The following is a 14985-nucleotide window of genomic DNA, read 5'->3' on the forward strand; positions in this document are numbered from 1 at the left end:
ACACAATTCAAACACATTAAAGACCATTAAGAACAAGGGAAAAACAAAGTAAAATAAATAAATAAATAAATAAAAATAAAGTTTTAAGAAAATCGATTCATATTGAATTTTTTGTTCAAAACCAAATGCTGATGTCCAGTATAGTTGTTTAAAATGACTCTGTGACTTAAAAAACACTGAAAACAAAGACACTGAATTTTTAAATGAAAACTTATTATTATTTGCCTTCAATTCTACACCTCAGTTGAAAACTCAAAACTGAATAATCACGCTGAGATGATATTTTGCTTTCTCAATCCTGAAATTAAAACAAACCTGAGTCCTAATTAAGAGTAAAAACGGGTTTGTTAATTAAACCATTTAATTAAATTGAACTAATAAATAAAAGCAAATAAAACATATACATGCCATTTGGCCAATAACTTTAATTAGGAACTAAAAAAAATAATTTAAACAACAGTAATAAGTCTCAGAAAACTTATCACAGAAAAAAAAAAATATCACCACTTTTGGATCTTCTCATTTTTAGGACAATGGACAGGATTATGAATTATATAAAAAAAAATATATATAATAATAAATAAAGTAAAAACATTTTGCTTACATTTACTCTCCTTTTCTTCTCTCTTTATCTTCACCTCCTCCTTTGTGAATCTCTCCACATCTGGATGTATAAACAGGGATGTCCTCCAGCTAATCAGAATAACATTCAACATCAATGACTATCCTGCAAAATTATTCATTATATTTACAGAAAAATAATGTCCATATCGAAATGAAAGAAAATATAATGAAATGTATAATAAAATCTTACACAGTCAGAGTCCAACCTATGTGCTTTAATTTTTCCATCAGGGACTGGATTTGCACCAGGATGCTTTTTCTGATATTTAAACTGAAAAATACATTGTAACAAATTTACATAAGTTTTAAACTGTAAGAGCTTCTGGTTTACATGGTCAATGAGTGGGGAAAACCTAAGGTGTAATGATATTTAATATTTCAATCAAGTGGAAAAAGTTATTTTAGATGTACACAAGTAATAACAAAACTGAATCAAACCTATTTTAATGGCCAGATGTTGAGTTACCTGAGTTCAATCAGACTGGGACAGTCCTGAATGAGATACAGGATGTTTTTGGCCAATTTGTTAGTCAGGTTTGAAAGCTGCAGACAGACTTTTTTCAAACCAGTCAGAGTTTTCAGGAACATCAATAGACGAACTTCCTCTTCTTCAAGACCACTAAACAACAACAAAAAACTAATTTATATTTGTGTCATGCTGGTTCTCAAGCACAAAGCTTAAAAATCTACATCTAAGAATCAAAATAAAATTAAATGAAAGAAATAAATTGATTTTCTACAAAAGGTGATGATACATGGGGCAACTTTTTAAGCAATGTTGCTGGACAATGTTGCTGTCAATGGGCAACCAGATGAAACACAGGGCCCACAACCCATCCAAAATATCTAGATAGAAATTTGTTGTATGGCCAAGTGCCCAAGTAGCACTCAGTCACACTACCCAGCAGCCTTGTTCAAAAAGTGTATCATCACCCTGCTGCTCTGGGAGAGATGCACACTGTCAAGTCAATTACATCAACTGAACCAAATAACATTGTCTGAAAAATATAATTATTTTCTAAAATTCTCAGCATGATGGAAATGACAGCAATTCTTAAGGGTTATCTGAAAAAAAGAATGAATGAAGCCTCCACTCACAAATAACTGTAACTGTACATAGCCCGCTCATTCTGTGATTTCAACCACTTGATGGTGGAAATCAATGAGTTTGGACATGTTAGAGTAAATTCTGTCTTTAATGATGTTTCTGTGACCACTGATGAGCAAACAGACAACCTGAAGCAGTGAGAGATATGAACAAACATTAGTGTAGCTACAGTGTAGGATGAAACTACACTTCAGTATGTAACAAGTTAGATAAATGATGTCGGTAGTGAGTTTCTTCTTATGTGATATCTTTATTTTTGATGGACACAATCTCTGGGCAGAACACAGTTCCACTGTTTTCAAGCAGCTTTATACTGGCAATTAAAATAAAGAAAGACATATATATATATATATATATATATATATATATATATATATACACTTATATGCATTACTCCAACTGGTAATCAATTTATATATTACATCAAGCTCATGAAATATACTGAATATCTAAATACAGCAATAATGGATTTCTTTTTTTTAAATGTTATTCGAAATGAAATACACTTTACATCAGTTTATGCAGACTCTTTCCTCCACCAGAGGCTGTGATCAAACAAACAACATCGTCTGAAATGCGATCCATTATTAACCTTTGAAGGTAAAAAGAAGACAGCTTATCAGGTATTTATTTAAGAAATCCTAACACAGCAGTTTAGGACTGGCATTCAGTACATGTGTTGCATGGTGACATGAAAGTCTTGATAGTAAATCTTAAAAGGTTGGGAAAGACTGTTAAGATTGTTAATGCCTGAATTTCACTCACCACAGCTGTTTACAGCGGGACAGGTCAGGCAGGAGCATCTTCAGATTATCAGATGTTACATGGAGTTTCAGGTCTCTGATGTGTTCACAGCACTGTAAACAGTACTTCAACACCCAACAGTCTGTCATTTTCAGTGGAGTATAAGAGAGATCTATCAAAATCAAATTATCATGAAGCTCATAGAGACAATGGAGAATGAACAGCATGTGTTCATTTTGATATCTCTGTGAACACTGAATGATCCATTCCTTAAGCTGGGTTTCTACGCTGATTGAAAGGGCCACGTTGAGCTTTTCAAAGAATGATGGGATACATTTTTTCTTACAGAGACCACATAGGAACAGAATCACAGGTTGCAGCAGTTTTGCATGTCTTGCTTCTACATCTGCCATTGAAAAGTCTCTATCAGACCAAAAGGACAAAGCCCATCCTCTCTCTACAGTGTGAAGCAGCTCTTTTACTTTTTCCTGGGACTGTTCTTCATCCAGAAGGACGTAGTACAGAGCAGTGAAGAGCTCCTGAAAGCTGTGATGCATGAAACTGAACATCGTCTCCTGCCAGATTCTTCTTTTAAAGAGTAACTTGGACAGGAATGGACTGTAAGCAGGGTCTAAAACCATTTCATGCAAGCCTTTCTCATCAAACAGCACTTGTTGTTCCAGCATGCCTCTCTCTGCCAGCTGACCCAGACTCCTCAGCAGGGTCAGTGCAGGCTGACTCAAACCCTGGCAGTGATGCTCTCGTAGAGTTGACACAAAGTCAGCGTAGATGGAGGTGGTGGTTTTTACTTTGTTTGTTACTGCACCAAATTTTACCCTTTCAATGATGATCCGGCAGATAATGGGAATGGAACAGGCAGAGAAAAGGGTTTCATTCGCTATCACAGAATAATATGCTTTAATGAAGATGAACTTCTGGAAGTACTTCTCCACCTCCTTCTCATAAAAGCCCATTATCTCAGTGAAACAGGGTTGTCCTTTCAGCAGCTTGTTTACTGTGTCCTTAGTTTTGGTGGTGACCAGCAGGAAGGACTCTGGCATGATGTTACCCCTTGAGAGGGCACAAAGAATAACTTCAGGTGGAGCTTTTTGAAGTGGATTAGTGTGTGCTGACATGTCATAAATGTCCTGCGTGAGTCTCAGCTCATCAAATCCATCAATGATGAAAAGAATCTTCTGTGGTGACTGCTGTAACATCTGTGAGATCTCATCTGATGTTAAGCTACAGCTGTAGCTCAAGAGTTGAATTATGTTCATCTCTTTAGAAGTACACATCAGCTCCTCACACTTCAGATAGAAAACTAACTTAAAACGTCTAAGAGAAATTGTGTCAGATGCCCAGTCCAACATAATCTTCTGTGCTATGATGGATTTACCACTGCCAGAGTCGCCTCGGATTATGGTACTTAGACCATAAAACTGAAACAATTCAGACAAACAGATGTTCTTAAAACTTTCACTTGTTTTTTTTTTTGCATAATCACTGGTTCAGTAAACAGGGCAGAAAAGGACTCTTGTTCACCACACAGGAAGCTCAATACACTCTCATACTTCCTTTTCACTGAAAGCTTATGCCGCTGTACAATATCCTCAGCTCCTAAAGGACAATGAGTTGATTACCCAGCAATATAATTACAATGATTATTTATCTTTGCCATTTATTTTTAGAAAAAGTGCGATTAGCAGAGCAAGTAGAAAAAGTGTCCATACCGATGTCTTGTTTCTCATAGACTTTTCTCGGTCTCTTCCTATATTTTCGTTCAGAGGGGTCACTGGGCTTTACATATGCACCTGATGTTTGTGTGTGGAGTAAATAAATATATAGGACACACATATAGTCAGGCTAGAGCACTAGGACTTCACAATGAAGGTATTTTGGGTCAATCAAGTTGAGTGAGAGATCATTGTGATAAATGTATAAAATCAAACTCACACCAATAACTTATCCACACTGCAAACTGATGAAGTGTGTCCTTTTTTTAAATGTTAAAACGGTTTCTTTACCGTTTGCCAGTTTAATTTGCAGAGACAACTATAGAGTACGAAAGACACAAATAAGCGGGAAAAAAACTTGCAATTTCAAAGACACTGAGTAACCTACAGCTTCTTCTATTGTCTCAATATACCCCAAGAAATTAATTAAAATGAAAGATTACTTTCTCACTACAAAAAAAAAAGATATTTAAGGGGAAAAAACATTTTACTTTTACTTAAGACTGTGGCCTACCATGAACAAAGAGGTTGTCAGAGTGTATTTAACTATATATTGTTTTAATTGTGTGTAACTTCCAAATTTCCTGTTAAGACATATACTGCCCATAATCCTGAAGCAGGGAGCACCTTAAACCAATCAGAGAACTGTACTAAAAGAGCTCAGCCACAAACTGAGGTGCTCCAAATGGTATAATCAAGTCAGTCTCCCTGCAATCTCAAACAGTGGATATATTTGACCAATCTGTAATAAACTTCAAATATATTGCATTTTATACTCATAATCAATGTCTAGAAATCAAAGTCAAAATAAGGACCTACCGGTCATCCAAGACAGGCTATGTGGAGTCTCTTCCAATGCTGGCGAGATTTTTACAAAGCAATGAGAGATCTTCAAAAAAATTAAATAATAAATAAACAAAAGGGATGAGTGTGTTCGGCAGATCAAGTACAAGAAGTGCACACTGTTACATCGCCTTTTTGGTTCTCTTCAATGTTTGACAGGTTATATGGTCTCCAATGAGCCTAAAGTAACCAAGTACAATGTACTTTTTCCACAGCACAACAAATAACTTTTATTTTATTTAGCGGGATATTAAACATTAGATTCGTATTAGTATCCATCTCTGTGCTGGCTGCATTAAACTTTATTGTATGTCTTTTTTATTTTCTGGATAATCTTGCATTAGTTTATGAGGTAGTGAATGTGTTTTAGAGGTTGAATCTTGTAATCACAGTAATTCCGACAAGATGTGATTGTGAATCCATCTTTTAATGCAAAAAATATATATTATAAAATGACAAGACAATGCTGAAGAATGTACATTTTTAACAATTAGAAAAGCAGGAACAGAAATTTCCAGTGTAGAAAATAAATCACACCTTTACAATTATAAGTGCATAAAATTAGATTCAAGTGCACCAATAAATATATCATCTGCAATCAGTACATAAATTGATCTAAACAAGAATTTATTAAGGAAGAAGCCCCACGAGAAACAGGCTGTACATGCAAGAGACCACCAATATTACTCAGAAAAGAATTCTGCATGGAGGAATGGTCAGAAAATACAATTCTACTTACTTTAATGGGAACTGTAGGTGGCAACAATGCTAGGTGTTTTTCGTGGACTTAAAAAGAATTATGGCAGTTCATGTCAAGAAAATTGAAGATTAACTAAAAAGCAGCATGAAGGCATTCTAAAACTGAGAAAGTTTTAAATAAGCTTGGTGTAATTAAAGTGATTACATTTTACAGTACCAATGGAAAATAAATAATATAGAAAACATTCATTTTCATGTTGACTGTAACAAAAACAAAACTCAAGTTAAGTCACTTTATAAGCCAAAAAAAAAAAAGAGAGAGAGAGAGAGTCAATACCATCAGATGGCTTCTGAGGTTCAGGATTTTTTCTCCGCCTCTTATATTCAGGGTTGTTAACTGCTTGGTCACTAAAATTAAAATCTGTACCAAAAAACCATAAAGGTCAATCGAGATAACATAGGTATGCCGCTCTGACGATTTTGCATAACCAATACTTATCAGATTTTGCTTCCTGCATGATATTAATGCGGTGTGAGGCTTCATTAACGTGTGCACCTTTGTTTTATCATCTCATTACATTTGCTTCAGACTGCAAGTTTGTAAAGAGATTGTAAGAGATCGTAAATTTGGCGGGAAAAAAGCGCAGCAAGAAGATTCCAAATGTATCACATTTAACACCTCTACTCACCGTCAGGAACCTCCATCTGTATACGGCGCTGTTTTAACTCAACGAGAATTTTCAGCAAGTTCGAAAAATGACGTTAGAACATCTTCGATATTATCAATTTGGCCTGCAGCAAGGCGAAAATAACTGCTGTTATCGTACGGTATATAGAAGGTATTGCTTGTATTATCGTTTGTCTTGTAATAAATTCAGACTGCAAAAGATGTCAACTGAACTGAATTGTTTTATTCACTATCACTTCCGTACCTCCGTCGTACTTCCCTTGCACGGCTTACCATCATGACCTACAGCTTACGTCATCACGTATTACACATGTAGAATACATTACATCCCCCCCTTTTTTTTTAATGGAACTTTAACAACTATCTCAATACTCAATATGGAATACACCAACAAGCATTATTACTCTGTTGTGTAATTAAACATTTACTCAGATGTCTCAAGTTAGTGCATTTTATAGTCTCTAAATCTTGAAGGAATTTTAACCTCCCTTCCTGATCTTGTGATGATGTTTGGTTTGATTTGTCCTCCAGTTGAACAATCTTGATGTGTGTCTGGATTTATTTCTCTCTCCAGTGTTGCACTTGCGTTTGACTCTGTGTCAAAGTCATCTTGATCATTTGTTGATGGAAATTCTTGTTCTTTTGTCTTTAACAGATGCTTTCTGTTTCTTCTGTAGATCTTTCCATCTGATGTGTGAAGAACATACGATCTTGGCAAGTCATGTTTCCTCAAAACGGTTGCAGGATTCCATTTTATTTGATTTGTCCTTGCTGAACTCTCACTTTGTCTCCTGGTGATATCTCAGGCAACTGCTTGGTGTTTTTGTCATAGTACAATTTTTGCTTTAACTGCCTCTTTTTAAGTTGTTCTTGAACTTTCTTACTTCCTTTTGGAGTCAACAATTTGCTTGAAGTCGGCAGTTTGGTTTTCAATCTTCTTCCCATTAGAAGTTGTGCCGGTGACAGACCAATGCCATCTAGTGGAGTATTGCGGTATTCCAGCAATGCAATATATGGATCTCCATTCTCACTTTGTGACTTTGTGCGCATTCTCTTGATGGTTTGGATCATTCTTTCTGCTTGTCCATTAGATTGAGCATATCTCGGACTAGACGTCTTGTGCTCGAACTCCCAGTTTTCTGCAAAACGCTTCTTGACTGGCATATTGTGGACCATTATCTGATATTACCACATCCGGTATACCATGTCTTGAAAACAGTGATTTCAGTGCTAGGATTACACTTTTGCTGATAGTGTCATTCAGCTTTGCGATCTCTGGAAATTTGGGGTAGTAGTCCACACACATCAAATATTCAGAACCATTGTGCTGAAACAAGTCAGTGCCAACTTTTGCCCATGGTCTTTCTGGCAGTGCATGAGGTATTAGCGGTTCTTTTGCGTGACTGTTTCGATGAGTGTTGCATGTGGCACATTGAGATATAATTTTTTCAATTTCAGCAGGCATTCCGGGCCAATAAATGATGTCTCTCGCTCTTTCCTTGGATTTCACCATGCCCAGATGCGACTCATGAATTTTGTCCAACATTTATTTTCTCATTCTACTTGGAATTATGAGTTTTGATGCTTTGAACACGAGACCTGATGCATAACTGATTTCCTCTTTAAAAGTCCAATACTTCTGAATGTCTTTGTGCACTGAACTTTTCTCTGTAGGCCATCCATTCAGTATGTAATCTTTCAGTTTCTGCATTTTAAGATCTTCAGCTGTTGTTTTCCTGAACTCTTCCAGTTTCTTTTCAGACACAGGTAGCTGAGGTGTGACACAGTTTACCTCTAGCTCCTCTTCAAGCAGGTCTTCATTGTGTTCATCAAGGTAAGCGCGACTCAATGCGTCTGCTATGTGCATTTCTTTGCCTGGCTTGTACATGACTTTCAGATTGTACCTTTGAAGTCTTAGCAACATCCGTTGCAGTCTTAATGGCATTTGATGCAGAGGTTTTTTGAAGATGCTCTCAAGCGGCTTGTGGTCACTTTCTACTTGGACTTCTCTGCCATATACATATTGGTGGAACTTTTCACATCCATATACAATGGCAAGGAGTTCCTTTTCGATTTGTGCATATCGGCGTTGGCAATCCGTGAGCGCTCTTGATCCATATGCTACAGGTCTCTGGTCTTGAAGCAAAACTAGACCCATGTCTTCAGAGCTGGCATCTACTGACAATGTTAACGGTTTGTTGACATCGTAATAATTCAATGTTGGTGCATTTGTTGCTAGAGCTTTAAGTTTCTGAAAACTTTTCTCTTGTTCACTTCCCCAGAACCACTTAGCATCATTCTCCAGCAGTTGTCTGACTGGAGCACTTACTTCCGACAAGTTAGGAATAAACTTGGCAAGATACTGCAGCATACCTAGAAATCTTTGAAGAGCTTGCTTATCTTCTGGTGGAGGTAACTGAACTACAGCTCTCACCTTCTCTTCATCTGGTTTCAGTCCTTCTGCTGTCAGCACATGACCAATATACTTGATTTGTGATGTTCGGATTTGAAATTTCTTTTTGTTTAGTTTGAGGTTGTATTCTCTTGCCCTTTGGAGCAGTTTTTTCAGTCTGGCATCATGCTCTTGTACCGTTTCACCCCAAACCAGCAAATCATCCACAATGTTTATCACACCATCCAGATCTTCAATCATCTGTACTACAGCTCTCTGGAAGACTTCAGATGCTGACGATATTCCAAATGGCAAACGCAGGAATCTATATCTTCCTATAGGAGTGTTGAATGTGCACAACTTGGAACTGTCATCATCCAATTTAATCTGCCAGAATCCTTGGTTGGCATCAAGCACAGAAAACACTTTAGCATTTGGCATGTTGGATACAACCTCTTCTACTGTGAGTAGTGGGTAGTGTTCACGTTTGATTGCCTTGTTCAAATCTTGTGGGTCGAGACATATTCAAATTTTGTCTGGCTTGACAATTGTAACCATGCTACTCACCCAATCAGTTGGATCTGTCTGTCTTGCAACGACATTCATCTGTTCCATCCTGTGCAATTCTTCAATTATTTTTTCTTTCAGTGCAACAGGAACTTTTCGTGGAGCATGTACTACAGGTTTTACCGTCGGAACAACTTGAATGTGGTGATATCCTGGCATGCATCCTAGACCATTAAACAGATCTTCATACTGTTTCAGAATGCCATCATCATCAACAGAAACGTCATGTATCCTCTTTATCATCCCTAGTGCTTGACATGTGGATCTTCCTAGGATAGCAGGTGCATCTCTTTCAACAATCTGGAACTGAATCTTTTGTTTTTCACCTTTATACTCACATGTGAGCTGTGTCTGTCCCAATGGCGACATCTGGTGTCCAGAGTACGTAAGTAACTTGCAGGTAGATTTACTCAGCTTCTCCGTTATGCCCAGCATATTGTAGATTTTTAACGAGAGCACATTACATTCTGCATCAGTGTCCAAATTGAATTTCAATTGCAAGTCACTTATCTTGAGCACTTCTGACCATTTTTATTTTATCTTCTTGCGTTTCTGTGGTGAGAGATTGAATGGTTTTCAATTTGTTTTTCTGAACTTCAACCGTGCCAAGGAACATATTTTGGTCGTCTTCCTGTGTCTGTTCAAGCGTGTGCATTTTTCTTGGCTGTTTATGCTCAATTCGACACATTTTTGCAAAATGGTTCTTCTTATTGCACAGTCTGCACGTTTGTCCATTGGCAGGACACTTTCTCTGTTCATGTTTGTACCCACATCTGCTGCATTTTGTATTTTCACTCGAGTCATGTTGCATTTCTCTTGGCATACTCTTAATTCTCTGTTTAAATTTTACTGCTTTAATTTTGTGCATGTCTACTTCTTCATTTAGTGCTTTCATTTGACTGGATGTGATTTCGTTAGCTCGACAGATGTCCACAGCTTTTGCTAATGTGAGATCTGCTTCTCTTAGCAATCTTGCTCTTAATGTGTCATCTTTAATGCCACAAACAATTCTGTCTCTGATTAATGAATCATGCAATTCTCCAAACTCAGTCTTTTTTTTTTTTTTTTTTTTTTATTCGAAAAAATTATAACATACAACATGTTATCAAGAAACAAAAAAGTTAAAAAAGAAACAGAAAAAAATGGAAATACAAATTACAACAAACAAAACAATTGCCAGGGGGAGGAAAGTATTATACACGCATATATAGAATCAAATAAACAAATTGTAAAATTTACAAATTTTCAAAGTTCTTACAGCTTTTTTGTTCACAGAGTCTCTGATACTGTCAATATAAATACATATTTCAGTTAACAAAACCATAAAATTGGGTTTTTTATTGCTAAATTTACATTTATGTATGTGAAATTTGGTCAACAGAATAAGTAAATTAATTAAATAAAAGCACTGTTCTTTTTCGTCAGGATAGTCAGTTAAACCAAAAAGTATATTCTCCCATAAGAGTGAAAAATGTTTTAAACACTGAATATTCCCCCTAATAAACTTTTGGACCTTACCCCATAGTGTAACTGAATATGCACAGTGCCAAAATAAGTGCAAGGCAGTTTCCTCATATTCATTACAAAAAGTACAATTTACATTTATACCTTTTTTAAATTTTTGTAAGTAATGACTTGCTGGATAAAATCTGTGAATAAGTTTATAAGAAATTTCTTTAATCTTATTTCTAAGATGATACTTTTGTGGTAATAACCACACTTTCCTCCAGCAAATACAATTTCCATTTAATAAGGAGGCCCAGCGAGACAAGATATAAGGCACAGTAACAATTTCTTTTTGGAAAAGAGTACGAATAGCTCTATTATTACTCTTGAGGTATGATGAAAAACAAATTTTACCAACATAAGATTTAGTAACATCAAAAGATACTGAACCGGGAGAATGGTCTTTATCAATACCTCTAAATAGCATCTGTGTACCAGAAGGGATTGAACCAAAAACCATTGCAAATTCTTTTTGAGTGACTGGTATTTTATAATAAGAAAGGAATTCATCATAAGAAAAGAGTGTTCCTTCTTTATTATATAACTGACTTATCAATTTAATATCGTTGTCAAACCAGTTATTTAAAAAAAGAGATTTGCGTTTATAAAGAATGTTTCTGTCATTCCAGATGAAACAGCGATGCGGAGAAAAATTGTGCTTATATATTAGTGACCAAGATAGGAGCACTTGTTTGTGGAAAGCAGATAACTTAGCTGGAATTTTATCTATATTATAATTACACAACAAAACAAAACTAAGACCACCAATATTTGAAAAAGCATAGTGAGGGATAAAATTCCAAACAGAAGTGGGGTTTTTTTAAGTGATGCTTAATCCAATTAATCTTAAAGGTATGGTTCATTGTGGTGAAATCTAGAAAATTAAGGCCACCATTCTCATATGAGTTCATAATTACAGTCTTTTTTACATAGTGTGTGCGATTTTTCCATAAGAAATCAAATAGCATTTTATCAATATTTTTTTGGTTTTGTCTATTATGGGGTTGAAATTCAAAGAACATCTTTTCAGCTGGTCTTTAACAATAATGATACCCAAGTATGTAACACTCTCCTTGACAGGAATGTTACTAATACTTGTTAAATCACAGTCTTTAACAGCCATTAGTTCACACTTACTGACATTAAGATAGAGACCAGAGGCAAAAGAAAATTTGTTAATAACATTAATTGCAATTGGAATTTGATCACTATTTTTTAAAAAAAGGGTTGTATCATCGGCTAACTGGCTTATAATAATATCTCTATTTGCAATTGAAATACCTTTAAGAATACTTTTTCTAACATGCATAGATAATAACTGAGTTACAAGCAGGAAAAGATATGGAGAAATAGGACAACCCTGTCTAATACCTCTTTTTAAATCAAATCTAGATGTAGTTCCATGTTTGAGTTTGATTCAGCAATTAGCATTATTATACAGGGTTTCAACAGCTGCACAAAAAAACTCACCAAACCCAAAAACCTTTAAAGAAGAAAATAAAAAAAGATGCTCCACAGTGTCAAATGCTTTGCGAAAATCTAAGAATAAAATAAAACTATTATCATCAATCAAATAAGAATAATCTAATGTATCTAAAACCAACCTTACATTTTTCGAAATGTGCCTGTTTTTCATAAAACCTGACTGAGTTTCATCTATAATATATTCTAATACATATTTAATTCTTTTTGCAAATATAGAAGCAATTAATTTATAATCATTATTCAAAAGACTAATTGGCCGCCAATTATCAATTATAGTCAAATCTTTTTTAGGCTTAGGAATAAGGGTAATTAACCCCTGAGTCATGGTAGATGGGAGGCTGGACTTAGATAAACTTTCACAAAAAACTGAAAGAAGAAAAGGGGCTAGTTGCTCAGCAAATAACTTATAAAATTCTGAGGTGAGACCATCAGTTCCAGGAGACTAATTATTTTTTAAATTATGAATTGAATTGATTATTTCTTCTAAACTAATAGGTTGGTCACACACAGCCTTATCTAAATTATTTATTTTTTTATTCACTTCTACTGAATTTAAGAAGTCATTTGAGGCTTTAGCATCATATTGTGACGCATATAGATTACAGTAAAAGGTGGAGCAATACTCTGAAATCTCTTTAGGGTCCTTGGATATTTTATCATTAATTTTTAATTGATGAATAGTATTTAACGTTGCATGATTCTTTTCTAATCTAAAGAAGTAAGAGGTATTCTGTTCACCTTCCTCCAGCCATCTTTTCCTAGACCTTATAAAGGCTCCTTCAGCCTTTTTTTTTATAGATGTTGTCTAGTTTGCTTTGTAATTCTGCCAAATTTGCTTTATCTATATCTGAAAAGTTATTAGACCCTTTGTTTAGGAGTGAGGTAATTCCAAATATAATTATATCTTCCTGTTCTTTATTAACTTTAGCAAGATGACTGCCAACATGTCTTAAATATTTTGAAGCCTCAAATTTAAAGAGTTCCCAATTAGTGCAATATAATTTTTCTGTATTAGCCTTTTTAAAAAAATACTTAATGAGACGTGTAATCTCTATTTTTACTGATTCGATTTTCAGCAAAGAATTATTGAGTTTCCAATAAGATGATTTTGCAGGATCATAATAAGTGGATATCTGCATATTGAGAAAAATTGCTTTATGGTCAGTAAGAGGGGTTGGAATTATCTCAACAGAGATACTTTGTAAGTCAACATTCCTAGACGTAAGCCAAAAATCTATTCTTGATTGCCTGGAGAAATCAGCATTACACCAAGTATATGTTTTTTTAGTTGGATATTTTTGTCTCCAGATATCTGTTAAGTCATATTTCTCCATAAAGGTTTTTAATAACAAGTTACATGGAGTGTTCTTTGGTGGCATACGATCTAGCAAATTATCTGGAGCAATGTTAAAGTCTCCTCCAATACAAATTATACCAGATGGATATTTATTTAGCCATAAGGCAATTTTGTTTTCAATCACCTCAAAAAGAGCTCTGTTTTCATTTGAAGAGTTGTAACCATACACATTAATCAAAAAAATGAAAATGTTATTAGTGCAAAGAACCAAAAAAATAAAATGCCCACAAGGGTCACAGTAATAATGTAGAACATCACCAGATTTCCAGAAGTTACAGTCATTAGCAGTTGAGTGAGACTCTTGGAAGAAACAGAAGTCGGTATTGTATTTTTTTCCCAAAAAGAAAAAGAGCTTTACGCTTCACAGAATCTCTCAAACCCCTTCTCCAAACTCACAGTCTTTGGCTTTGTTCTTTAGGTCCGTGACGTAGGAGTCAATATTCTCCGACGATCCTTGAGCCCTCGTGAAGAAAATGTGACGGATGTAAGGTAGATTTTTTTTCTTGGTTCACAATAGTCTTTGAACTTTTGTTTGAGAACGTTGATTTTGTCTCTCTCTTCATCACCAAATTCAAAAGTATTGAAAACTTGAATTGCCTCCTCACCCGCGACATGTAGAAATGTGGCGCACTGCACTTTTTGAGATTTTTCCGCGATACCGCTAGCCGTTAGGAACAGGTCGAATTTTTTAATCCATATCTTCCAGTTTTCGGCTAGGTTTCCTTGTAGACATAGGTTCGATGGTGGCTGTAACTGTGCCATTCTTCTTTCTTTGCATTTACAACTTCTGACACCATGTATTATCGTTTGTCTTGTAATAAATTCAGACTGCAACAGATGTCAACTGAACTGATGTGTTTTATTCACTATCACTTCCGTACCTCCGTCGTACTTCCCTTGCACGGTTTACCATCATGACCTACAGCTTACGTCATCACGTATTACACATGTAGAATACATTACATTGCTGATCGTTATCACATTCCGGAAGCGTTCTATAAACGACATCACAACAGGAAATATAAAATATATTTTTTTGTTTTATTAATGATAATAATGGTATGTTTTTTTTCAATACTCTAATTTATCGAAGCACATTTCTGATACTTAAGAAAAATCATGCTTGTGTAAATTATTATGACATAAAAAGTCGAACCTGTGGCATAATAGGTAATAATTAATTGATGACATAGATGCAGGAGAGTATCTCCTCCAGCAGAGGACAGCACAGTCCACTTT

The 14985-nt window shown here is 35.3% G+C and overlaps 1 protein-coding gene and 1 long non-coding RNA gene across 2 annotated transcripts; both read right to left on the minus strand.

The window, feature by feature from the left end:
- Window positions 1–817: 817 nt before the first annotated feature.
- LOC132096216 (uncharacterized) lies at window positions 818–1858 on the minus strand. Its single transcript, XR_009422562.1, has 3 exons — window positions 1723–1858; window positions 1091–1243; window positions 818–895 (listed from the first exon to the last, which is right to left on the minus strand). It is a non-coding gene; the product is annotated as an uncharacterized LOC132096216 (long non-coding RNA).
- A 111-nt stretch (window positions 1859–1969) lies between these two features.
- LOC132096973 (NACHT, LRR and PYD domains-containing protein 1 homolog) lies at window positions 1970–4045 on the minus strand. Its single transcript, XM_059502653.1, has 4 exons — window positions 4038–4045; window positions 2498–3979; window positions 2244–2324; window positions 1970–2045 (listed from the first exon to the last, which is right to left on the minus strand). Exons 1-4 carry the CDS (start codon window positions 4043–4045, stop codon window positions 1970–1972), a joined length of 1647 nt encoding a protein of 548 aa, XP_059358636.1.
- Window positions 4046–14985: the final 10940 nt, after the last annotated feature.

This window comes from Carassius carassius, chromosome 20, assembly GCF_963082965.1.
Source record: "Carassius carassius chromosome 20, fCarCar2.1, whole genome shotgun sequence".
Classification (NCBI taxonomy): domain Eukaryota; kingdom Metazoa; phylum Chordata; class Actinopteri; order Cypriniformes; family Cyprinidae; genus Carassius; species Carassius carassius.

Coding starts and splice junctions, on each gene's coding strand:
- LOC132096973 (XM_059502653.1), bottom strand. Junction 2,325..2,497: donor TCCCGCTGTAAACAGCTGTG/GTGAGTGAAATT, acceptor TTACCTTCAAAG/GTTAATAATGGATCGCATTT. Junction 2,046..2,243: donor AAGAGTCTGCATAAACTGAT/GTAAAGTGTATT, acceptor TTTAATTGCCAG/TATAAAGCTGCTTGAAAACA.